The sequence below is a fragment of the Doryrhamphus excisus genome, linkage group LG5 (genome assembly GCF_037039965.1).
Source record: "Doryrhamphus excisus strain RoL-2023G ecotype Guam linkage group LG5, RoL_Dexc_Guam_v1.1, whole genome shotgun sequence".
Classification (NCBI taxonomy): Eukaryota; Metazoa; Chordata; class Actinopteri; order Syngnathiformes; family Syngnathidae; genus Doryrhamphus; species Doryrhamphus excisus.
Genome location: NC_136361.1, coordinates 18,627,709 through 18,655,246, shown reverse-complemented (window position 1 = coordinate 18,655,246; position 27,538 = coordinate 18,627,709). Strand labels below are relative to the sequence as shown.

General features: G+C 39.2%; 2 protein-coding genes across 3 annotated transcripts in view; both read left to right on the top strand.

The window, feature by feature from the left end:
• ascc3 (activating signal cointegrator 1 complex subunit 3) overlaps positions 1-14,200 on the top strand; it is a 35,236-nt gene extending 21,036 nt beyond the window's left edge. For both annotated transcript variants that reach the window (XM_058053268.2, XM_078790856.1), the window contains 20 exons: positions 79-177; positions 445-613; positions 743-963; positions 1,308-1,393; positions 1,876-2,042; positions 2,318-2,463; positions 3,225-3,345; positions 3,595-3,737; positions 5,512-5,649; positions 5,899-6,019; positions 6,829-6,961; positions 7,134-7,259; positions 7,396-7,507; positions 7,571-7,705; positions 9,286-9,510; positions 11,342-11,493; positions 11,708-11,855; positions 12,372-12,578; positions 12,709-12,884; positions 12,992-14,200. In XM_058053268.2, the coding sequence (XP_057909251.2) occupies positions 79-177; positions 445-613; positions 743-963; positions 1,308-1,393; positions 1,876-2,042; positions 2,318-2,463; positions 3,225-3,345; positions 3,595-3,737; positions 5,512-5,649; positions 5,899-6,019; positions 6,829-6,961; positions 7,134-7,259; positions 7,396-7,507; positions 7,571-7,705; positions 9,286-9,510; positions 11,342-11,493; positions 11,708-11,855; positions 12,372-12,578; positions 12,709-12,884; positions 12,992-13,115 (2,949 nt within the window). In that variant the 3' untranslated portion in view covers positions 13,116-14,200. The remainder of the gene's footprint in view (positions 1-78; positions 178-444; positions 614-742; positions 964-1,307; positions 1,394-1,875; positions 2,043-2,317; positions 2,464-3,224; positions 3,346-3,594; positions 3,738-5,511; positions 5,650-5,898; positions 6,020-6,828; positions 6,962-7,133; positions 7,260-7,395; positions 7,508-7,570; positions 7,706-9,285; positions 9,511-11,341; positions 11,494-11,707; positions 11,856-12,371; positions 12,579-12,708; positions 12,885-12,991) is intronic.
• On the top strand, positions 13,590-25,988 carry sim1a (SIM bHLH transcription factor 1a). Its single transcript, XM_078790857.1, has 13 exons — positions 13,590-13,732; positions 14,251-14,905; positions 16,614-16,693; positions 18,345-18,434; positions 18,517-18,625; positions 19,311-19,396; positions 19,515-19,714; positions 19,881-19,987; positions 20,393-20,540; positions 22,494-22,659; positions 23,316-23,318; positions 23,706-24,114; positions 24,183-25,988. Exons 2-13 carry the CDS (start codon positions 14,731-14,733, stop codon positions 24,860-24,862), a joined length of 2,253 nt encoding a protein of 750 aa, XP_078646983.1. The 5' UTR covers positions 13,590-13,732; positions 14,251-14,730; the 3' UTR covers positions 24,863-25,988.
• The last annotated feature ends 1,550 nt before the right edge of the window (positions 25,989-27,538 follow it).

Genomic DNA, 27,538 nt, shown 5'->3' with positions numbered 1-27,538 from the left:
GAAAAATAAAGCGCTAGTGGGGGCTCACTAAAAATCTATTGCTTTTTTTTTTTTTTTTTTTTATGTTCTATTGTTTAGGTGCATGGATCCGTAGGTGAGCCATGGTGGTTGTGGGTGGAGGACCCCATCAATGATCACATCTACCACTCTGAATATTTCCTCCTCCAGAAAAAACAGGTTGGACACCGCAAAGAGACTTATGACTTGATTTGTAGTTATATTTTTGAGTTGCGTCAGGTGCGTTTAATGCCATCTGAGTTTACCAGTGGTCAGTTACGCCATGTGACTCCCTTTCTGTTTTAATATAAGCCCTCTTTTTTTGCTAGTGCATGACCAGAAATAATTTTTTACTTTTTTACTTATTTTTTACTTTTACTTAAATCATACTAGCAGTCATGCTTTGCTTTTTCTAAGCATTCAAGTCATGTGCTTTACTCCATTCAGGTGGTGACAGGGGAGCCCCAGCACATTGTGTTTACCATTCCTATATTCGAACCCCTGCCCTCGCAGTACTACATCAAGGCAGTGTCTGACCGTTGGCTCGGTGCTGAAGCCATCTGCATCATCAACTTCCAGAACCTCATCTTGCCAGAGCGGCACCCCCCACATACTGGTACACTACACAGTTGACTTGATTAGAACCTACACTCAGTACACAAAGTATCACAAAAGTAGAATAACTATGTGATGTTTTTCTGTTCGAAATTAATCTTCAAATTGTCTAATTACATTTTCCTTGCAGAGCTGTTGGACCTGCAGCCATTACCAGTGACCGCTCTGGATAACCGGCAGTTTGAGAGCTTGTTCAAGTTCACTCACTTCAACCCTATCCAAACACAGATCTTCCACACGCTGTATCACACTGATACCAACGTCTTGCTAGGGGCCCCAACCGGCTCTGGAAAGACCATTGCTGCCGAGCTGGCCATGTTCAGGGTCTTCAACAAGTACCCAAGCAGTAAGGTTAGAATTGCAAGCCTTTTGTTGATGGCACAGCTTGCTTAAAACAAAGGGTGCATCTTACTCCAGGGGATACTTCAAAGGGGAAAGACTATAGTTTGTAGCGTGGATTTGAAGTATCTATTTTTTTACACCAGTCCTGGAACTTTTCTGATACACACCTCGTATACGCCACTGTGAGCAACACTTGAGGTCTCAGTTGGCTAGTTTGGATCATAGCATTTACATTACATGTATGAACACACCCTTACAATCTCCAACAAACATTATTAAACCTATTAAACATCCTTAAAAATGTAAATGTACGTACAGTATTTAGTAAGTTGTTTTTGTTGCTGTCCTTTTAGGTGGTGTATATTGCCCCGCTCAAAGCTTTGGTGAGAGAGAGAATTGAGGACTGGAAAGTCAGGATAGAAGAGAAACTGGGAAAGAAGTGAGTGTGACAAGATGACATTAACACATAATTTACACACACGTACAGTACATGCCTCTTTGGAGCCAGATCTAGTGCAGGATGGGGGAAGCATCACCTTTAAACAACAAAGCTGGCGTATGAATGGCATGATGAAGATTACGTTATTTAACTTTATTTAGCTGTCTATTTATTAAGACTAAATGTATGGTTGTATGGTCTGTTTTGTACAAGATAAAATAGTGTTTGCTGTGAAAATCTTGCTTAATTTTAAATTGACGAGTGGATTTTTGTCAATGACTAATATTTTTGTGTAAGACCGTGTGTATATATGCTTTTAATGCACAATATACTTGAAATTTGGATTTTGTTGTCATAATAATGGGAGATTTTTAGCTGTTTTTACTTACAGTTTAAAAAGCCATATAGTATGTTTTATTAACTGATTATATAAGTAATTTAAAGTCATCCCTGTCCTCATGGATATATGTGTGTGTGTGTAGAGTGGTGGAGTTGACGGGTGATGTGACACCCGATATGAGAGCTATAGCACAGGCTGACCTCATCGTCACTACACCCGAGAAGTGGGATGGAGTGAGCAGAAGCTGGCAAAACAGAAGCTATGTTCAGAAAGTAGCAATCTTGATCATCGATGAAATACACCTCCTTGGTAAGCGAAGACATAACGATCGCATAAGAATCGAACCATTTCTGCTCCCACATTTAAATGTGTTTGTTTGTAGAATGTTAAACTGTGATGCTACTTGACTAGGTTTCCTCGGTATCTACACTATGATGTAGCAAGGCTTTAATTGTCATGGACAATACAATAAAAAAAATATGTCATTTAATTTTCAACTAGTGTATGTATTAATGTTGTTACTGTATGAACAATACAGCACACTGACTGAGCCATTAAAAGGAGTGTATTTTATGTGATTCCAGGGGAAGATAGAGGTCCAGTGTTGGAAGTCATTGTGTCCAGGACCAACTTCATCTCCTCCCACACCTCGAAAAGTGTCCGAGTAGTTGGTTTGTCCACTGCTCTGGCTAATGCTCGAGATCTTGCTGACTGGTTGGGAATCGTACAGGTCAGGAGCCATCTTTACTAGTCACCACAAAAAAATTAAATTCAATAAAAATTAGGTCCATGTTGCCACACGCACAACACTAGATTTATTTATCATCTTTATTTAGACGGTTTGGTGTTGGATATCAGTGTGTTTATAACACTACTTCCATTGTCAACATGAAGCACATTAATGTTAATAACTATCTCAAGACATTTGTTGATTATAGATGGATAGATAGACTTCCTTTATTGTCATTGCACAATAACACAGCAGTGAAATTGCCAAAGAAATGTTGTTGCCTGGCTCCCGTATAATAATTCATAATAATAATAATGATGTGAATAAATAGATGACATCAAATATGAACAACAATGTACAGCGTAAACAGATTATAGTTGATTATAACTTTCCGAAGTTGTTGTATAAGTAGTGCAGACAAAGAACTGACACATTTATCGAGCTTCCTGCCTCCATTCATGTCCTTTCCCTTTTGGAGTTTGTACAGGGCTTCTTGAGTTATAGTTCAGCAATTCATTATCAAGGCTTTTAGTATGTGTCAGTGCACACAAAAGGAAGAAACACACTGGTTACAACATCCTTAATCACACATTGATTTCAATGCTTTGCTGGTAGCAACAGTGCGGCAGCAGTTTGTGCTTCTGTATCTCACTGACAGTGATAGAAAACGTATATTACCACCAGATGGGGCTTTTAAGTGGCAGCTGCTCATATTATACTTTATATATTCTGTTTTTTTCTTTTTCTCTTTTGTTTGGCAGGCGGGTTTGTTTAACTTTCGGCCTTCTGTTCGCCCCGTACCGCTGGAGGTTCATATTCATGGATTCCCTGGACAGCACTACTGCCCTCGGATGGCCACCATGAACAAACCCACCTTTCAAGGTAAAATCATGCACTCAATTTTTCCATTGAAATGTAATAATAATATGACAGAACTTCAATCCAACAATGTATTGGAGAAGAAATTTCTATCGTGTGGATGTCGCTGAACATCACTAAGCTAATGTCATGCTTTAGACCACACAGTAGTTGGAAACTGCTTTTTGGAACCTCATACTGCACCCCCGTTTTGCCTCAGAGAAGTCCTACAAATCAATGTATATATGATATTTCGTGTACCTGTCTTCACAGCAATACGAAGTCACTCTCCCGCTAAGCCAGTGTTGATCTTTGTCTCATCTCGACGTCAAACTCGACTGACAGCTCTGGACCTCATTGCATACCTGGCAACAGAAGACAACCCCAAACAGTGGCTTCATCAGGATGAGAGAGAAGTATTATATATTACTGCATATTCCTTAATTACTGGTACAGTTTATGAATGCATGCCCTGTTTAATTCACACATTTAATTCATTATCCACATCAACCCTCAGGATGATTATGAAAAATGTACGGTATAAACATCTCGTGTTATTACATAAGCACCCCTTTATGCCTTTCACAGTAACTAATTTACATAAATTTACATACAATAAACAAATTATTTCAGATACATGTTGTTATTGTCAAGAATTTAAAAATAAAATAAATTAAACAAAACAGCAATATTTAAAACATCAGTTCATTTGCATCCACACTTTTTTGATTTACTTATAGCACCAGGTCTGGAATACACTGTTTAAATTTTTGTTTGTGGCTTTTTTGGTCAAAGTACATGTTTCGAGTGCAGCAATATGTATTTGGGAATCACTGAAATTTAAGTTCTATTGTTTTGTATTGGTTATTTAATTGTCTTTCTCATACATTTTGTAATGTCACAAAATGCTGATGCTCAAATTGACATCAGATTGTGTTTTATACACAACAGGCACAAAGAAAGTAGTTGATCGTGTAGCACACGACACACGAGTAGCGAGTAGTCCACTCGGTAGCATGTAGCATACCTCTCTTCACTGTGACAAAGAAACTGAATGAATAAATGAGTCATTCATTTATTCATGACAGTAGTGTTCATTCTGCTATAGAACCAACACGCCCAGGTGTTGAGATGGATGCACTTAGTTAACCCTTTGTGGAGAGAGAAGACGAAAACACACACGCATGAAGATATCAATATATTATTGAGTTTGGTTTTATTTATCATGTCGTTAATTAATTTATTGATTATTGTGACAGGTCTACACCCTAGCTTTCGAAACAAATTTAATATTTGCACATTTTGTTATTGCAAATTTGATTCAAAAAGGGTTCGGAAACGAAAACATACATTTCAAGAAGTGAGGAGAACAGTTGTGCTTTTAATAAACCACATTTAACATATTGACATTGCACAGACTCCAGCTGTGTTTTGCTCCATGGAGCCAACTTTGTCAGCATGACTAGAACTGCACACCGTTAACTACCTTGTACTCCCGTCGCCGCTGCTTCTTGTGCATGCATTGCATTTTTGGAGCGATAAGCATTATTTACAGTTTATAGCAAGCCAGAGATGCCCTTCAGGCCTGATGTTTAACACCCCTTAATACACCATGGTCACGTGTGTTAAGTCAGTTGTTTAGTCTTTTTTATTATTTTTTAGTTTGTTTGCCTGACATCTTGTTAAAAAGACATGCATACTGGTCAGATGCCAGATGTTGTAAATTAGCAAACAATGTAGGCACAGACTGATTGTAAAGGCTTTGATATGCAAACTAATGGTTTATCTTAGAGCAACAACATCTGATGCATCCACATTAAATGACATAGACACCAACACAGTAATTTCACCTCTTAAATGTTCTTAAGCGTTCTTCTTGAAAATGAGATGTACTACACATTTTCTTTGCTATCTACATGGATGAGCGTTTTTACTTTAAGAATCCTTATCCTTAAATGCCTTCTGTTGGGATCTGGCGCTATATGGAAAATAAAATTAACTTGACCTTCAAGAGAGGGGTGCTGTTGGGCTTGCGGGCGCCCTTGTAATATAATGGCAGAGGAAACACTGGCCTTGTGTTAGAGCTTTGTGTGTCCTGTTGTTACTGTCTTGCAGACTAGTCATTGTCATTCATGGTTTGACCTTAGCTTTCAGTTATTTTCAATTTGATTTTTTTGTCCCGGTCTGTAGATTGAAGACATCATTGCCACGGTACGAGACTCCAATTTAAAGCTAACTCTAGCCTTTGGAATCGGGATGCATCACGCTGGCCTGCATGAGCGAGACAGAAGGACCGTGGAGGAACTGTTTGTCAACTGCAAGATCCAGGTACAACCTTGCTGTGCACCATGCTGTGCAGTGTCGTAGGTTTCTTCGGTAACAGGAATAATAGGGTATCTAGTGGCAGTACTCACAAAAGTACAAGAAACATCTCAATTACTATGTAGAATGCTCAAACATTCTATCACACCATCCACACAAGGATAACAAGAGTTGTATATTAATTTTCATTGATTAGCGTCAGTGTTCCACTATTTTCATTAGATCTAATTAGTCATCATGTCTGCGTATTTTCAGGTTTTGATTGCAACAAGCACTCTAGCTTGGGGAGTAAACTTTCCTGCTCATCTGGTGATTGTCAAAGGAACCGAATACTACGATGGAAAAACCAGACGATATGTGGACTACCCCATTACAGGTACACATGACTTAAGTTTTTTCTCCTTGTGTATGATTGTTCAAGTTCTCTATTTCTTCACACAAACAAGTAGAACATTCATTCATTTTCTATTGCTTAACCTCACGGGGGTTGCGCGGGGTGCTGGAGCCTATCCCAACTGTCTTCGGGCGAGAGGCGGGGTACACCCTGGACTGGTCGCCAGCTAATCACAGGGCACATATAGACAAACAACCATTCACACTCACATTCATACCTTTGGACAATTTGGAGTCGCCAATTAACCTGGCATGTTTTTGGAATGTGGGAGGAAAACGGAGTACACGGAGAAAACCCACGCATGCACGGGGAGAACATGCAAACTCAACACAGAGATGGCCGAAGGTGGAATGAACTCGGGTCTCCTAGCTGTGAGGCCTGCGCGCTAAACACTCGGTCCCCGTGCAGCCCAAATATGTAGTAATGAAGTGAAATATGTACATATATATTATGTTACTGTTTCTGGTACTAGATGGCTAAGGTAATGTATGATTCAAATCAAAGTTTTACCTGTTTCACTGTAGCACTGTACCATACACTTTGAATCTGAAATTCCAGATTATGTCATAGCAAAAATCATTGTGGTTTAAAATGTACATGCACAAATTATATGTGTTTTATCCCATTATGATTATTATGTGTTTACAAAAAAGTAGCACCAAATTCCGTATATTTGTGGCGGTCCAAATGTATTCCTGGAAGACCGCCACAAAAAAGTAACCGTGTGGGAAACACTGATGTAGGTACTGTACGTATGGAATCGGTGTGAGGTGTTTTGCTTTTGTGTTTAGATGTTTTGCAGATGATGGGACGAGCAGGTCGACCTCAGTTTGATGACCAGGGCAAAGCAGTTATCCTTGTCCATGACATCAAAAAAGATTTCTACAAGAAATTTCTTTATGAGCCTTTCCCAGTGGAGTCCAGGTGAGTGGTGTTGCGTTTTTCCAGTTACAAATATGACATTAAAAGCAACCTCTGTTTCATGACATTGAAGTTGATGTTAGGCCTTCAGTTGGACTGATCTGCATGATTTGTCATGACAGATTGTTTATGCTTCCTGTGAAAGGCAGCAATTCATTTATTGTTATTTCCTTAGCCTTCTTAGTGTGCTGTCAGACCATCTTAATGCTGAGATTGCTGCAGGGACCATTTTGTCCAAGCAGGATGCAATGGACTACATCACTTGGACTTACTTCTTCAGACGACTGGTGATGAACCCCAGGTTAGGTTCTGATACACGTATCTCTTTAATTTAATCAAAATAAATCAAAACAAATCCTTGTAATATGCAGTTTTCAGTACTAAGGGATACAATAGAGTATCTAAATGTACTTCAACTGACTTTGTCTATTGTTTAGCTATTACGACTTAGAAGACATCAGCCATGGTTCCATCAATAAATACCTTTCCAACCTTGTGGAAAGGAGCTTGAGGGACTTGGAGTGCTCATACTGCATTGAGATAAAAGAGGTGTGTGCTTTTGTTGTGTATTATAGTTGTGTGCATTTTCTGACATTTCTTTTAATGCTCTAGGATAACCAAACAATTGAGCCCATGACCTATGGCCGCATTGGTTCATATTACTACCTGAAACACCAGACCATCCGCTTGTTTAAAGAAAGACTGAAAGCTGAGCTTCCCATCAAGGAGCTTCTCTTCATTCTGACAGTGAGTGATGACCTTCATATATGTATTTTTTTAACACCAATATACGTATAGTATGTGATAATCATTAAAAAAAACTGTGTGTGTAATGTCATATAAATTTTGGGGTGTAAATCATTTAAATTAATTAAATTGTATATACAGTGACTTCAAGACAACATACACTCTGAAATCACACTGAAATCCTGGAGTGCCATGTTTCTTTTTTTTCAACTACAGTATGGTGTGCAGCTGTTTCAGCAATCTATACAGCATAGGAGATGAATTAATGCACTGTGTCGCCTGCACGCGATCATTTTTGAGGCCACAAGTACAACTAGAAAACATGTTGTTGGTAAACAAAAACAGTAAAGCTGCAAACAGCGTTGAACGGGCCCTTGCAAATCATTGTTATGCAAGTCTATGACAGTATGGGATGCAGTACTCACGGCAACTAGGTGGCACTGTAACACACATTAAATCCTATACCGTTTTTTTTTTTTAAATATATATATATTCTCGGGAGTCGGAAAAAATACCGATATAACCGGACTATCCATATATCCGATCCTGCGCCGAACTGCATTAAAAGTGGGCGGATCTTTGATATGGCATGTAATTTTCTCCTTGAGTTCATGGATTGCGTATCTAGCATGCTTTTGTACTACAATAAATGTTGTACTACAGTAAATAAAAATAAACTTACGCTGTAGTGCTTACCGGTTACCGGGACATAATTCACCCCGGAACTATTGATAGGGAAGGTGTTGCCACCCGGAGGGGTAGGCGCGGAGGGACGGGTGTTTTCCGCTGTGTGTGCTGCACTCTGGTGGTGGAAGTGTGAAAAATAAAGTTGACTGGAAGCAGCCGTTCGCCGTGTTCTTTTTTGGTATTGAAATCCTTAAGCAAAGATTGATTTAAGCTGCTTTTGTATCGATATAAGCAGACCAAATTGGCTGGCGGGAGATGAAAAGGGCATCGTAGTAACCGGATTATCATAATAACCGTGTATCGTACTAACGGAGCTAATTATATCATAAAAGACTAGAAATTTGCCGGGAAATGAAAATAGTATCGTAATAAGTAGTAATTCGTTTTAACCGATATCGATATAACGAGACTTTACTGTATGTGTTAAATACTTTTTTTTTTTTTTTTTTACAACATTACAACATCGCTGCAAAATAAACTGTTAAGTGATGATTCCTTTTCTTCACTTACACCACCCCCACTTGCCTGTACATATGTTCTTCAGCTCTGTGCTGTAGAGAATCTGACTTTAGCCAGTGATGGATAGGGTTTTAACATTCTTGGGTGGGTGTGTGGGGGGGGTGGTACAGGTCAGGGACAAATGCCTCCTGTACGTCTTTGTTTAGATTAGCTACAAGATGACTACAAACATGACGAACCACACAAAACTGCTATGCAATGTTTTCATTCTCCTCCCAGTTCCCAGCATATACGCTTTGGGATTGTTAGACATGAGCTTTTAAATTCCATCATGCCGTTATGAGAAAAGAATGATGAATGAATAAAATAGGAAAATGCCAAATGCTTTAATAAAAAAAAAATGTTTGACAACATGTTCAATGTCTGCTTCTCAGGATGCAGAAGAGTATGCAGAATTGCCTGTGAGACACAATGAAGACCAACTCAACAGCCAGCTGGCTCAACAGCTCCCCCTGGAGGTCAACCCTCACTCTTACGACAGCGCTCACACAAAGACCCACTTGCTGTTGCAGGCCCACTTCAGCCATGCGCAGCTACCGTGCAGCGACTACACAACTGATACCAAGACAGTTCTGGACAATGCCATTCGAATCTGCCAGGTTTGTTATATTTTGTCAGTATAGGACTACCTGGGCCTAAAGCATAACAGCACCTATACATGATACTGATATAATATTATTATTCAATAATTTATATGACAAAACCGCACATGTAAGTCTTTTTGAACTTTTTGAAACTGAATTTTTTTAGGAATTTTATTTTTACTATGCCACTCTTTTGCTTGAGGCTAAATACAAGACCAATTTAATCTCAAATTTAAACAGAAGAACACATTTTGAGACTGGTTTAGGACAGTTGAGGTGTGACTTAAGCTAAAATCGCAGTGATGTGGAAATTACTTAAAGGTTATTAGTTACATTTTTCGACTTTTTGTATTGAGTTGAGGTCTCCTATAGAGCAGCTACACAGAAAACTTTAGATTTTGCAGAATGTGCACCTTTTCCAGCTGTATTTCCTTTGATTTGTGCTTCCTGCAAAAAAACGGTCTGTTTTAATTTATTCACCCATGCCCCGCCTTTGGGCATGCCCACTAAATCTGAATCTGAACCATATAAGGAAGTCCGAGCTTCTATGACATCACAAAGGCACAGCGTTTTGAGCTACCCCAAACTTCCAAATGCGCAAACAACAAAAAGCATAATAGGTACAGCACAGGTAACCACTGTCCCTCCCAAGAGTAATTAATTAATTAGTTATTGGTAGAGCCTAACACTATATCAGCTTACAATAATAATTTTTGTCCAACATTTTCTAATGCAGACATCACATAGTTTCAATTATAACACATTTCTTGTGCATTCTGTGGGGACCTATGGAATTTTGGGCCGTGTTAGGGACGTATGTAAGCCATTGTACACAGCCTAGGGCATGTTTTTGCGGGTGTACATATGTACATGTGCTTGTAATTTTCCATACCGTTTATCTGGGAGTCATACTGCATGGCCAATGAGTGTGGTTACTCCTTTGAGGTCTTGTTGCTTATACGGGATTGGCACATAGCCTATGTGTCAGTTTGAATTGAGGTAATATCGGTTATTTTCATTCAACCATTCATCATAAATCTTCATGTGTTTAAATGTAAGACTATGCTATTGTTATTGTACTTCCACTGTAATTGGTAATTACCATGTGTTGTCCACTTGAACAAACAAGTGCTGCACCTCCAACATCTGTGGATATAGTACTATTATATTTATTAATAGTATTATTATACAAAATATGTTGTACAAATTAAGTCATCCGCCAGTGCAATAATCACACCGTCTAATCAGCATATTGACATGCCACACCGGTAAGATTATGACTCAGGTTTGGACAGATTTGTGAGAGAGATTAGCCTTTTGTGTACTGCATCAGTATGTATAGTATGTATATATGTATGAAAAATAGAACCAAAAACAAAGGTGTTGGCTTTGTAATTTTATTGGGTGCATATGAGTAAATATTGTATGTTGTCTGTCTACACCCGAGGGGAAAAATAGAGTCGGATCCCCATCCTTAAGTCACTTTTCTATCTGGTCAGTCCCCAAGGGATTAGAACCCAAGTGTTTCCTGGACACCACCCACTGATTGAATAATTATGAATCATTATTCACTCTATTTACTTAGTAGCCCCTCAAAAACATCTCCAGACTGCTGCCATTACTCTGACTCTTTGGCTGCTGTACTGAGAAAAATCTTGGAAAAGCTCCAGTATGTTGAAGAAATCAACCATATGAAGATCTAGCAGCGCATCACGACCATTCGCATCCATTTCACCGACTTCTCGTCAAGTCCCGCCTCTAGTGCACAGTCCTTCTCTTAACCTAACCTACCTAACGTACCCCTAACCTGAAGCATTCAGCATCCCCTTCTATGTTGTCTCCTCAGGCCTTGCTTGATGTAGCAGCCAATGAGGGCTGGCTTGTTACAGCTTTAAGTGTCTGCAACCTCGTGCAGATGATTGTCCAAGGCCGGTGGCTCCATGATTCTTCACTACTGACCCTGCCGCATGTAGAACAGCAGGACCTCTACCTGTTCAGGTAAACAATTACAGGACATCAATGGTACTTGTTTTATAAACAAGTTCTGTTCCTATGATGTGTTGTAAGTTGAATTCTAATCTAAGTTGAAAGGCATACCTTTTTTGTTTGTTTTGTTTTTGATATGACATGACCTTTTATGATATGAGACCCATTGCCATATACGGTAATGTGAGTGACATTTAGTAATGTTGATTGTCTTTACATGCTGCAGAAAGTGGTCAAACCTTAAGGCGAGGGCAGACACAGGCTACACTGGACCGATTGATGGGCTGCCTGAGCTGATCACAGCCTGCAATGGAAAGGAAAGCATTTTTGCATCTATTGTCGGGCAAGAATTACCTTCAAGTCATGTTGCCCAGGTACAAATCATAAGTTTCACTCACAATAGAACATTTGTAATGTAATGTTGTTGTTTTTTTATACTATATTTTGATACATGTTTGTTTTTTTAATTACTCCCTGTCTACACATTGTGAGGAAATTGTTCTTATTCCTTCTTTGGATCAAATCCTGTAACCTCTGTCTTTTGAGCCATTCACTACTACGAGTGGCATGCCATGAGCAGTCTTCCCATTTTGATCCGAGATACTTCCAATTACAGCTCCACTGATAGAGCTCCTATTTAAGTGCTAATTGAAGCAATAATGAGAGTGTATGGGCACGACAGCAGGCCCTGCCGCTGCACTCAGTCAATGGACCTGCTTTCATCCTTCTCCACCTTTACTGCCTCACTGCTTCTTCGCTCCCACAGAGCAGTGGGCTTGCTAATTAAATCATTAGTTGTGCAACACTGTTCCTTTCTGGTTTGCTGAGGGAGAATAATGTACACACTCACACACATACATTTGTGGACACTCTTGTTTCTTTTTGATCAGGCATGGGCCTTCCTCAGTCATCTTCCAGTACTGGAGGTGGGTTTGAGTGTGAAGGGTTGGTGGGAGGGGAGCCAAGAACAAATAGAGCGCCACCTGCCTGCGGCTGGAGCCAACCAGAGGGAGGAGAGCAGCTGGCTGGATGTCCATGCTGACCAAGAGTATGTTTTGCAAGTGTCGCTTAGACGGATCAACCTGGGCCAGCAGAGGGTCAGTAGAGACGTTTGCAGATTGGTGTATTCTAAATTAAGTGGATTATGTCATTCTGGATGATTAAAATACATTGTACAAGAAATACTGTGAGCTAGCTACAACTGAATTCAACCACTTGTATTTACAGAGGAAGCAGGACAGTAAGGCCCAGACTCCAAGGTTCCCCAAGGTGAAAGATGAAGGCTGGTTCCTGGTCATCGGTGAAGTGGATCACAAGGCCCTGCTGGCAGTCAAACGAGTCGGCTATGTGCGCAACCACACGTCTGTGTCCATTGCCTTCTACACACCAGAGAAGGCTGGAAAGTAAGAAGGAATCTTTCAAAACCTTCATGAACTTTACATGCACTCTCAAAATCAACTTTAGATTCTATCAATTCCTCCTCTCAAACAATTTTGCTTTGTGCTTTCAGATGCATCTACACACTCTACTTGATGAGCGACAGCTACCTCGGTCTGGACCAGCAGTATGACATTTACCTCAATGTAACACCTGCCAGCATAGCTGCTCAGGTCAACACGGAGGTCACTGACTAGATGACATATCTCATCATAATCAGCAGCAGATCAGTCATCAACACATTTTTTTTTTCATATTTTTAAAATATTGATCATGTTTTGTTTTTTGATTCAACTCAAATGGAAGCAGATATGGAAAGAATGAAAAGTTTGCATTTGAGATGAGCGCAAGTCTCTGTGTGTTGACTGCTGACCTGTATAGGTTGTAAAAAAAAAAAAAAAAAGGAAAATTTTGACTTTTGAAGACTGAAATGTGATATCCATAATTGACCAGGAAATGCACAAATTGTATAAATCGTGGAAACCTATTATTATTCCCATTGTGGTCCATCAATATGTGAGATATTTCAAAAATGAACCATGTTGAATATGACAAGTATATTTGTGGTTAATATAAAAATGACAGTCAACGTGTTTGATCCTGCAAATATGGGTTAACTATGTCCTAACAATGTTCACTGTCATGAAGAGCTCCATATTTCAACCTTCATACTTTCCACAGACGTGCAGCATTCATGAGTGAATGTGGAGTTGGAGCCCACAGCGTCAAACATGCTGTGATCCTGATTTACTCAGCAAGCTGGATCCCATTACTGCGGCCAAACAAGCACGATGAGAAAAAGAGAGCCATGGTGGTATATTGCAATTCTCTACCATAATCAACCTGTCTTTTGTGGCTTGGAAAGAGACAGCTTTGTTGTCATGCGTGGAAATAACTTTCCATTTACCAAAAAGTTGCAATGATCAAAGAGCACTGTTTTGGTTGTTTCTCTTAAAGTGCATTGGGAAATCTAAACACTTCTAATATCTCACTTTAATAGGTGAAAAAACTCAAATAAGCATCTTGGATATATATAAGACAATATATTAAATAATGAATCAATTATATGATAATTGTGTTCTTATAAGATGTGTATTATAAACTAGTAATTACTTTTTTCTCAGCGAATTTTCCATAACAGTTTAGAATGCAATCATTGGATTCCTGAAGTATGTAAACACGATAAAATATGAGACATTCATATTTGCATCATGTCGGATAGACACATTCAATCATCGCCTACTATTTTTCTACTTAATGTGTACTAAATAAAAACATGTTACATTAAAAGTATGTCTTGCATGCAGTGTGACAGGGTATTTGGTATTTCAGGCCAGAGGTGATGAGCCCTCACGCATTGACCAATGATCGTTCACCACACACACGTGTGACTATGACGAGTAGCCAATAAGAAGACGAGCTGTATGTGCTTCTAGCCAATGGGAGATGAGCTGTTTGGAGCCCTTGGACGTTTCCCCTTTTACTGTGTTAAATCATTCCGGGACTGAACAACCGATGCTGTGAATTTTGGACATTTTGACCGCTTTTGCTGTTTTAGCCGAGGTAAGCTAACAAGTAAACATGTTTATGTTTTGAAATTGAGTATAATGGTCTCTCTGAATGACAATTGTTTTCTCCTAATTTTCACTAAAGACACTTAAAACGTCCATACAAGCACGATGAGGTCCCCGGTGCTGCTGTAGACCTGAGGCCGACCTACTCGCACTTCCGTAAGGGTATCAGGTGCGCGGGAATGCGACGACCATCTTCTTGTTCTTCGGAGTAACCGCAGCCGGATTGATAGAAGTCACCATGAAGGAGAAATCCAAAAATGCTGCCCGGACTCGACGGGAAAAGGAGAATAGTGAGTTTTATGAACTGGCCAAACTGTTGCCGCTGCCCTCGGCCATCACGTCCCAGTTGGATAAAGCCTCCATCATCCGGCTGACGACAAGCTACCTGAAAATGAGGATAGTCTTTCCTGATGGTAAGGCTCGCTAGTACAATAATAGCACATTTAGAAGCCATTGACACCAATTTTATTCATTTTTTTGTGCCTTTGACCTCAGTTTTTTCTCATGATTTGTTTATAATACTATCTCAAAAGTTACTTTACGATTTAAAAAGTGGAAATATATTTTAAAATATAAGTGTTTTGCTGAAGAAGGGAGCTAGCTAACACTTTTTACACAGTGTTAGCACGACTTAATACTTGTCAAAAATGACATAAAATGTATGAACTAAATTATTTACACTTATTAAGTTATCACTATTATCATTATTATTACTATCACTATTAATCATAATGATATATATAATAATTTTCGCCCTTGTGTTCAGACTATTGGCTACAAATATAAATGCTAAGCGATATGGTTTCTCTCCGGGCCCCATGTGGCCCCTGCCATGCGGCAGATTATCCGGTGATGAGGATCCACGCTGGATGCGTGACTGCTGCAGAGCCTCGCATATTAGTAGCGTGCTCACGTTTGTTCCTTCAGCATATGGGGTTCCTTGTAAAAGACACACACACACACACTCACAGTAGTTAAGGCGCACTGACAAAGAACCTGGGCAAGAAGCATCCGCACAGCAGTTATTTACCATGAGTCCATAATTAACCCATACGTATATTTATGTTTAAAAATTAAAAAACAGTCAGCAGGTTTGGATCACCTTTTTTATTGTGTAGCTGGAAATCCCTTATGAATAAAATTAGATTGTGTGAATACACAAATAATAATAATAATACAAAAATAATGATAAAGGCCACAGCCCTGACACATGTACTACATATTGAATATTATGAAAATGATAGCCATCAATTATTACCTTCCTGGTAGTATATGTCAGTGCAGCATCAACATCAGCATGCAAGAGGTGCTCTCGGAATAATTTAAAGGACATCTCCTCCACATCCTCTCTTGTGTTATGAGCTATTTTCTGCTTGAAATGGGCTCAAACACTTAAAGGCCTTCACCCACCATCAGCATAAAGTGGGAATATAATTGAATCCTGAAAAGTGACATTGAATTTTTAAATATTAGTAATTATTACAAGCAAGTCTCATGTAACTGTTTTATAATGGGCAGTAATGGGATATTAGTTTATTAGTTATTATGCGAGGTGAGAATTTTTTCAAAAATTATGACAATTTGAAAGAAATATATATAAAACAAAGACAAAATTTAAGTTTGTAAGAGCATATAAAGACAAAAAAAACAGTTTATAACAATGTTTTTTGTATGTTTTACTTGAAAAAAAATCCCCATTCGTTCCCAATTTACCCCTGAATCCTATTTAAGTGTTTAATTAGCGGACTATTTCTTTCGTGAATTGTGGTACAGACAATGTTATTGTGTTCCGAGTCCAAACAGAGAAGTCCATATCATGGACCGCAGTGTTCCCCTTCATGCCGCCTGTTTATTTTACCCAAGTACATTTGCATTTCAATTCCAAGTCCTGTTTGTTTTGTCCAGCTTTGGGTTGCCTATTGGGCCTTTATTTTCCACCACGTTGAATAGTTTATGCAAATAGTTTCACACGACCCTATTAGTTTATATCCGATTTTCTATATATTGTTCAAATCTAATAAAATTATTTTGGAGATCTGTTAATTTTTATCATGGAAGACGCGGTGAATGTTTTTTTTTAATACATATTAAAATACGATTTATTTGTGTTTTGTTTACCAGGCCTCGGCGAGTCGTGGGGTCATGTGAGCCGCAGCACTCTGGACGGGGTCAGCCAGGAATTAGGATCCCATCTCCTCCAGGTGATCATATTAATTATTATTTTTATCCAATCAAATCTACAGTTTTTTTCTATTAAATTGTATATCCGATTGAACTGCCTGTTTGGAGTACCCGGGTGCATAGGTGGTTATATGTTATTAATAGTACCGGTGATGATAATAATAACAACTTTAGCAGGGTAGAATATGTCTGTAGTTGCAATCATTCTCCTCCTGATGTTTTCCTTCTTGTGTTTAAATGAGCTGAGCGCATTGGTGGTCACGTACGAGCCCATCTGTCTTTCTGCCTTTACACTGCACATCATTTCTCACATCAGCAGCAAATGGGTTACTGCACAAAAAGCACACTGTTTGAGTTTTTTTTTTTAAATATATATATTTTAGAAAGTCATAATACGCCAGAATCACAAAATACCTCTGGATACCCCCTCTAATGAATTAAATAACATAAATCAGGAGTTTGCAATATGTGTTAATAAGCTCCCAGTCTCATTTCCAGTCATGCTGTAATTATACCTTCAAACAAAAACAGAATAATGCTCGTTTTTACTGTGTGTGTGTGTTCACAATCAGGCATATCAGAATAAATGTATGCTATTATGGACATATTGCTAATATTTTTATCATATTTTATAAATATGTTACTGTATATAACCATACATATTATTTTATGTTTTTCCTTGTTCGCCCATATTTTAACCACACAGAGCACTATTGGGATCTTGTGTTGGATGTCATTAAGATTGTGCATGTTTATGTAATTGTGAAAAATATACACAATAACCATAAAATGTGACCTATTTTCCTGTTTTGCTGACCACTTCAAGGCACCCTGTTGACAATGCCTTATACTTATTAATGAGATTGAAATACATCCATAGACACTAAATGAATCAAATAGCAACATTTAAGATGAAAAGTGGCAGGAAAATAAGAAGCAACAGCCACAATAAACTTAATAAACCAAAGCATTAATACACTGTTTTGATGTTGTCTCAGACCTTCCAAGCAATTCAAAATATAGTTCAATTTGATGCTGTATGAATTAATGTGCATGAAAAAGCTTGCCAAGCGTATAAACTCCCAGCATGCTTTGTGCCATTGCATTTTTTTTGTAAAAAGTTCCATGTTTAGACTTAACACAGCTGTTGTTTATTATCCCCCATAGTAGTTGTTGCCCTGCGTGTGTTTACTTACTTGTTACATGTTTTGCTGTTGGCATCGTGATTGTAGTTAGTGCTCTGTCAAGCTCACTGTAAGTTCAGTTGCAGGTGCCTCTGAACTTGCCTCGGGCTTTGCGATCCGCACTTACACGACCTTTTGATGTCAAATAGGGGGGCACAAAGTATGTGCGGCTGTGAGTTTGAGACTCCTGTGTTGGACAAACCAGGCAGTATTTCAACCAGTGTTGGCAAGCAGATCCACCACACATAATGTAGCTATACTGGCACCGGTAAGCTGGAGCTCACCAGTTCTGGTCCTAAACCTGGATAGGATAAATGGGAGGTCTACGTCAGGAAAAAAGATGGCGCCACAATAAAAAAATCCAAACAAAAAAGATCAACAAATAAAATCAGGACTACAACCATTCGTACACACATCAATGTACAATAAAATTGGAGCGCATTAAACATGAAACATGTGATTAATGATGTTGTAACTTCTATTTCAGACATTGGATGGCTTCATTTTTGTGGTTGCTCCAGATGGGAAAATAATGTACATATCAGAAACAGCCTCGGTTCACTTAGGTCTGTCTCAGGTTGGTTTAGCAAAGGTAATGTTACCTCCTTAGGTATGATGAGTCTGAGGTGTCACAGTCCTGACATGATTGTGTATTTCAGGTAGAGTTGACAGGAAACAGCATTTATGAATACATCCATCCAGCAGACCACGATGAAATGACTGCAGTCCTCACCGCACACCAGCCTTACCATTCACATTTTGTCCAAGGTACATCGTGATGCATTCAATGTAACACAAACTTGCTCTGAAAATGTATTTTTGTTGTTTTCATCATTTTGTGAATGTTGATAAGCAAGCATTAGTGATGCAGCTTTTCCCATTGAAGTTACTATTTTATATTCACTTTAGTTTAAATGTAAACCAACCTTGAGGAAAATACAGTAGATGTACACACTTTTATTTTTTAATTTTATTACACTTTGTATTTTTTTTAATTAATTAATTAAGTTTTATTCTCACAAAGTAGGCTGTTTTTTATACAGAAAACACACCTCAGCCACATTATGCTGGTAATTTTTAAATATGTACAGTAATAATACATATAAAATGTATAGTATATACATATTGTTGTTTAAAAAAGCCCACAATTTATACTTTTTTTTTTTCGTCACGCCTTGTAATTTAGCATTTTATTCTGCGGTCTTTGACTGCACCATAGTTCCTGTGAGATGCAAAAGTGAAACCTACATATTAAAACATCTAATTTAATTTAATTATAATTTAAGATGTGTTTAATAAGTATATGAGGTGTATTGAAGAGGGACTGAATCTAATCTAATAATTGTGATAGTCACAAATGCTGATCAGAAACAAGAGGAGAAGGTCAACATCCACTTCACAAAAGGTTTTTGTCTGTGGCATTAATATTATTTTATTTTCTTGCTTTCCACAGAATATGAGATGGAGCGCTCATTCTTTCTGAGAATGAAATGCGTTCTTGCTAAAAGGAATGCTGGTCTTACGTGTGGAGGCTACAAGGTCAGAACTCAGAATAACTGCTTTTTATTCGATGTATTTAATTATAATCTGAATGACCAAAATGACAGTGAAACATACATTATATACAATTTATAGAATTTATGATGGTTCTATGCAGGTGATTCATTGCAGTGGCTACTTGAAAATCCGCCAATACAGCCTGGACATGTCTCCATTTGATGGCTGCTATCAGAATGTTGGGCTGGTGGCCGTCGGTCACTCATTACCACCCAGTGCAGTGACGGAAATCAAACTGCATAGCAACATGTTCATGTTTAGAGCCAGCCTGGATATGAAGCTCATCTTCCTCGACTCACGGTATATTTCTTTATCTTGCACATGTAATACTTTATTCTGTATCCTCGCCCCTTTTCCACACTAACACAGTACTTTGTCAGTGGAGTTGTTTCTCAGCCAGCACTTTCAATTGCGCGTCAACACTGGAAGACTTAATGACAGCTGAAAATGTGTGTGTGTTGCTTAGGGTTGCAGAGCTTACCGGCTATGAGCCACAAGATCTAATAGAGAAGACCCTCTATCATCATGTCCACAGCTGTGACTCCTTCCATCTGCGCTGCGCACATCATTTACGTCAGTATTGGAACCATACAGCACACATTGTCACACATCCAATATTACACTTCATCACAATAATTATGTATTGCATAGCCCTTTGTAGCAGTGGTTCTCAACTAGTTTGGCTGCAGGTCCCACCGTCACCTCATTGTTTATTACTCACAGCTCTGTGAGTTGAGAATCACTGTTTTAAAGTAAGCCAATGATAATAATAATAGAAAAAATAATAAACAAAAATGAATTTGTTATTATACTATTGTAACATAGTATAACTGCTTCATTTTTACTTTTGAGAAATACTGAAATAAAAACATTTGATATTTTGGTATTTGATATAGTCATATGTCCATATTTTGTACCTGTCACTTTATTTAATACATGTTATATTTGTTTTTTTTAATCCCACTCTTTATTTTGTAGTGCTTGTAAAAGGCCAAGTCACCACAAAGTACTACCGTTTCCTGGCCAAGCATGGCGGCTGGGTGTGGGTGCAAAGTTATGCTACAATCGTACACAACAGTCGTTCCTCCCGACCTCACTGTATTGTCAGTGTCAACTACGTTCTCACGTAAGTATATTTTCTTTACCATTTGAGTTTGCTGTTTGCAAAGTGGAAGATTGTGATTATGACTGTATTGTGTTTAAAATATGTTAATAAAATTACAGCCAATCTGCGTTACTGGAGATCACCAGTAAATCCAAAGCAGTATTTATGGCCTTTTAATTGAAATTCTCTTTATTTCTAAATACTTTAATGGTATCTTATGTGAAATAAGATACATGTACTTCCGACACAATAACTGGAACAATCTGGTAATCTTTGTTGGTAGTCCAGAGGTGGCCTGTTGTTGAAGGGTACTATCAAGGGCAGCAATTGTTTGTCCAGTAGCTTTTGTTTACACAGCCACGGATAAAGAATTGATAAGGGCAGTTCACCTGAATGTGAACTCCTACTGTGTGTTTAACGTCTCATGCTTTTGTGGTCTGCAGACCCGCCACTGCAGAGCTTTAGCAATACTTCAAATAAAGGCATTTCCTCAGTGAAAGCATTTGACCACAAAGGATTGGATAACCCGTTAGGTGCAGACAGATATCAACATTTTGCTGCTTACAGTTGGTTTGGTATCCTGGTATGCAGTCAATAACAAAGAATCCCACCATTTTGTCATACGTATATCATGTTCGTCCGGGGGTACCTGTGAGGTGGTTCCAGGATGATGGGTTAATGGACCTCCTGATACGGGCCTTGTACAACTCGTGTCAGAGTTTGGCCCGCATTGCCGGCTGTAAATTAGAATTATTAGAATTAGAATTGGACACTAACCAAGGCTATCTTGATTTTATTCCTAACCTTTATGGACAGCATTTCGAAGCACACAGAGACATGGAGGGGGAGTCAGGTTGGCTGGCTTACTGTCACAGAACCCGGCTTTTAAGTATAAGCCACAAATGCTCAACAGGGTTGAGGTCAGGGCTTGTATCATTCCAGAAGCTTAATGTTAGCCTGCTTTATTTATTCCAAAAGTAGTTATGTTGTCAACAGGATAAGGATCCCAGCAGTAAATTTAAGTTGACCTTGAAGGTGTCGATTTCGGAGCAAGGAATTATTTCTTGATTGGCATCCTCTCAGTCCGTGGATGCGTGCAGTTTCCAGTTCATGGCTTGAGCCTTGATTGTCCCAGAACATCATAACCGACGGTTTGGGTCTTCTTCTAGATCTTGGCAAAGTGGTGACATCTGAATAAGTTGTTTGCAAAACTACTCATTCATTCATTAATTCTACTGCTTTTCCTCACGAGGGTCGCGGGGGTGCTGGAGCCTATCCCAGCTGTCCTCATTCAATCCTGGAAAATTATAATTTCTAGTCAATAATCCAGGACCCCAAATTAACTTAACATTCATGCCCATAAATCCTAAGAAATGCTTCTGCTTGGACGTATCCATTTGTGCCGTCCAGTTTGTGTATTATGTAGCCAGACACTAAGAGGACCGGAAGAAGAAATCACCGTTTGTATCAAAAAATAATCCGTGCCAGAGTTTTCTGTCGGGCTGATTTGCCATGGCAACATCCAGAGAACACTTGGGAGAGAAATCAATTCCCTTTTCCCAGTAGTGAGACGTCCAAGCTTCTCCTACAGGCCTGATTTAGCCAGACATAGCCTTTAATCTCCCAGTGTATTTGATTAGGCAGTTTTCCCTCTGTGTAGTGTTTGTTGAAGTGCTTGCTTCAATCCCTCTGGTAAAACAAGCATCCCAACAGCCGTTTGAGCTCTCTCAGAACATCCCAAGCCCTCCAGGTATTTATGCTGCCACACATGGACACAACACTTGGAGCACGCTGGTTCGTCCAGCACTATGATGGCGCTCTAAATGCTAAACAAATGTTCAAGGGTGTTTTTGTCGAAGGTGAACAGTACTTTGTACAACTGTGTTGGACATTTTGCTTAAGCGAAAACACTGTAACAAATCTTTAAAATGCAGAATTCCAATAAATACATGTAATTAATACTTCTTTCTATAGGGAGACGGAATATAAAGGCCTCCAACTGTCTCTGGATCAGATCACACCCAAGGCTTCTTTCCCCGACAGCAGCAGTAGAGGAGGCAGCCTAGCTGAGACTGGCAGAACCCCGAAGAACAAAATATCCCGACCTAAAACCAAAGCTAGACTCTCCCCATACATACAGGTGAGTATTTTTGTGCCTCATGTCTTCTAATCTGCAATTGTGTAGTATATTTATCCTCCAATGGTAATGATTTTATTTGATTTGAACATGCATCAGATTACAATTGAATGCATCACATAATCAGTTCACAGTTCCACATGTCCAAAAGGAGTAGGAAGAAGCAAAGCTTATTAAATCCTACCCCTCCATCTGGTACTTTTACAATCAGTAACTGTTACATTTGTTCACTTCCTGCTTTCCTAATTTTTATTTTTATTTTTTTGTCACGTACCGAAGTACAAGATGATATGACCATCCAATAACATAATGGGTACCATTAAGTGTCAATATAGTGATATATATAGCACATCATGACTGGTTCAAGACTCTTCATCCTTGTATTTAGCAAACATCAACTGCTTGTATTGTTTCTTGAATTGGCTCATCGTTGTGCATTGTTTGAGGGTCTTACTCAATCCATCCCATAGTTTGATTCCACATACTGAAATGCTATGGCTTTTTAACGTAGTCCTAGCATATAGGTGTTTCAAATGTAGCTCTTTCCTGAGATCATATTTCTCCTCTCTTGTAGAGAAGTACTGGATGACATTTTTAGCTAATTGGTTATTTTTTAGCCTTATGCATTATTTTAGCTGTTTGAAGATTAACTATATCAGCAAGTTTAAATATTTGTGATTTTAGAAATAAGGAGTTAGTATGTTCTCTGTAGGTACCAATAGAATATACACAGATACATACATCTAGAATAATAAATATAATATTACACCATTATTGAAGGAAAATAAATCTACTTTCCAATGAAGGTTAATTAAGTGCGAAAAACACTGTGCATGGTTTAATGTTTTTACATTTACAATTTGGATAGTTAAAATAAATGTTTTATGGTTCAACAATTTTACTATTGAACAGTTTGTTTCTGATGATGGGCAAAATACCCGTCATCCATAATCTCCTTTTACCGAGTCAGTAAAAAAATAATCTGTTTTTAGCAGTGGAACATTTCATTGTATTACTACTTGACCACTATAATTCTTTTTGTCCCTCAGTACCCCAGTTTTCAGACCGAACGGTCTGATTCAGACCAGGACAGTGCCTGGAGGGGCAGCCCCCTCACGGACACAGGTTCCCCACAGCTGCTGGAGACCAACGAAGGCCTGGACGCCTCTTGTGTGTACAGGCAGTTCACCGATCCTCGTCCGCTGAGCTACAGTCGTTCAGAAGAGCGGCATCACGGCACGGATGACCACACGCACGTCCATACGCATGCTCAAGGTCAAAGTTGTGAGCAGGGACGATGCGAGGCCGGGCGCTATTTCCTCGGAGCCCCTCCTCCCGGCAGAGACACATGGTGGAGCACTGCACGGTCCATTCTGCCCCTGAGCAAGGGATCCTTGGAGAACCACGAGACGCTTGACGGCAGCACATCCCACATCGCAGCAGTCCATTGTTTCCATGGTAACATCTAAAGTCACTTTTACAACAATTGAAGTGCAGTCTTATAAAAATAAAATCCTGTCTTTCAGGACGGAATCACTGGGACGAGGACAGTGTCGTAAGTTCTCCAGACGGAGGTTCCACCAGCGACTCGGGTGATCGCCAGCGAAGTGAGCAGTACTGCACCAGTCCGCAGGAACCCAGCAAAATCGAGACACTTATTCGAGCTACACAGCATATGATTAAGGAGGAGGAAAGTCGACTTCAGCTACGCAAGGCTAACCCAAATACTCCACTGGGGCAAACCACTGGTCTCTGCTTGGCGTCCGAGTATACTCAACGGCCAAGACAGGCTGTGCTATGTAAAGGTTTGAGTCACATGATCAGTCCGCTGCCCAGCCCCACTATCATGTCCAGGCAGAGCAGTCCGGGGTCCGAAAGCGTCAACAAGTCAAAAGACTACCTCCAAACAGACCTGTCCCCGCATTCTTCCCAATTCCACCACCCTTTTGGTCGACCGGGCTCGTGTTCGGCTTCTCCCACCCCGGCCCCGGCGTTGTACCCCTCACACGCACACTTCAGGCCATACTTGGAAAAGCATACGGCGTACCCGTTGGCAGGCTACGCTCTTGAACACATTTATGACCCAGAGAGCCTCCGGGGCTACTGCACCTCTGCCAGCACCGATGCGACCCCTCACCTCCACATACCGGCAGAGCAGACCCCCGGACACAAAGGCACCTCTGTCATTATCACCAATGGCAGCTAACACTCGTTTTACACACGCACCAGGACTGGTGGCACTAAGACCCCCCTCCCCCCCACCCACCCCCGTGGCTGCCTGGTTAGCCCCCATAAAAAAATCACTGTTGTGACTCCTCTGAGCTTATTTTTACATCATAGTGACCTCTAGAATGAACTCCCTAAATGACCGAGTTACAGTTACAGCAGTGGTTCTCAACCGTCATCACCTACTATGGCGACCCAAATAGCTAACATTTTAGCTCGCTTTTCCCAAATATCTTATATTTAATGAAAAGTAAAAAAAAAAAAATGAGGTCGTGAAGGTAAAGGTTTTCTAACTTTTGGTTTCTACTTGCTAGACAGATAACAGGTTCTCACTAAAGACTCATTTCAGAGCCTTTACTTTAAAAAATGAACAAAAATCAAGCATGTCACTTATAACTTACATACATAGAAAATTATTTCTCGGTGAGCTTCAACATAAAATGCATTTAAACAAATGCACTAGCTCGATGCTAATTTATAGTGTAAATCCCACATACACATAAGCGATCAGCATTAGCGATATGCCGATTTCACCGTGGACTCGGACTTTGAGGTGCTGATTCACACTCGGTGTATGACAATGAAATCGATAACTAACATACACATTCCACATAAGCAGCTGATGTATAATAATTATACAATACTTACATCCAAACTTTCTAAATTGTTATTATTTTACGGTTTAGTTTACAGTGGAACCCGCTTAAGTTGGTCTTGGTCTATGTCGACCAATTCATGAAATCCCTGCCCACTGTGTTCTTCTTATCATTAAAAAGCTTCTGCTTTAACCCGGGATTATGAGCGTCACCTCTCCTCGATGGCTACCTTGTTAGCTTCCTTTGTTGGTAACAAACAATGGCAGTTAAAGAGAGACGGAGAGTGATATTGAACTGGAACTCATCCAGGTGTTCCAACAGAAATAGTTACAGACACCGGGAAAAAGGTCTGCATGGTGTTTGAGTGGTTAGCGCAGAGGCCACACAGCTAGGAGACCCAAGTTCGATTCCTTTGTGGTGTTTTTAGCATCTGGTTGACTTTGAATCATCCACGTTGAAGCACATATCGTAGCCACAACTCTCTAGTTGACATTTCTTGTTAGTTCAGGTACTTTTTACCTTATCATGAATTAGGTATTAAGGCACATTTAGTATTTGTCTGATAACCATGAAAGTGCAACAAAACATAATGTGGATGAAAATAATGATTGACAGGCCAATAAAACCTGGTTAGAATACAATGTTTCCATGGTAGCCGTTCAAATCATTTGCAGTTTGCTGTTATCATAATACCAAGGAAGACATCATTATATTAAATATAATAGATCCCTGAAGCAATCATAATTAGTCTTATGTGGCCATGTTTGTACCACTGGATTCAAAATGTATCATTTTTTTTGTCCTTTACCATCCTATATTTATACAAGTGTGGATTTTTTTTTTGGGGGGGGGGGGGGCGTTATTTTATCATGAGCTAAATGATGTGCTCAAATGTATTTATGCTCTCCTGTAATTTGGCTCATTGAATGAAACGGCCATGTTTTTTGGACATGAGCAAAACTGTATTTATTAAGGCAATGTTTCTTTATGATTTGAAACCTTGCTGCAATCATCCCTTGTGTAAAATTGTAAAGTTGTAGTGTGTTTCTAAAAAAAAAAATAAAAATAATTTTGCAGAAATTAATTACGCTTTTTTTTACCTGATTGATTAACTGCACACAATGTGTACATATGAGATAATGTAATATCAATTTTGCATATAATGCTAGAAAACGAGGGTGTATATATGTGCATTCTTTCATTTTTTCATTTCACGTAAATAAAGATGAATAAAAACTTTAACAGAATATTTTTATGAACGATTTACATGACACTGTACATCACTTTAAAAATTAACATGTTTGTTTACCTTTTACAAAAATAACCTAAACAAACGCATCACCCAAAAGTCATACATCCCAGCAATCTGTGAAGTGAGGACTTTTTGGACAGTCAGACCGAAAAGCAGCACTAAAATGTGCACAGATTGTGTGAAGCCGCACTGGCAAATAAAGTGCTGATGAAAATCAATACAGCACAATCCCCCATTAAGCCTGATGATTTGTGGCTATGTGGAGGTCAGGGATGAAACCCCGTCTCCTCATCAGCCTGATGGACGTTTACTGTTTGCTTTAGTCATCTCGTGCTGATCCTCAGCTCGGCTCTCCCCAGGCTGCTGCACCTATTACCTCCACATTAAAAGCTTTTCATGCCGCTAGCTTTTCCTTGCCTTGAAAGCCTCTTTTCCGACACCTAGCCGAAAAACCAGCAATGTTGCAAAAAGCAGAGCCAGCAGTAAATAGGAATTTGTAAACACACTCCATTATGGAAGAAGATAAGAAATCATATGAAGATTAACTATACATTATCCAGTCATTCACCCTGAGTTGGAAATCATTGATGGATATTTGACAATACAGGTCAAATGTACCACAATTTTTGTATGTTTTTATTGTTATGCTTCACTCATAATCTTTTTTTCATTAAATGTGGCACTTTGTTCAAAAGAAACTTGAATGCACCATCGTCACATCACATGATGTCGCAGAAGCGCTGTACTAAAAATGCGCTAAACGAGGAAGTCGTAGCCTTCCACATGCTCAAGGCCAAAGGTCACAGAA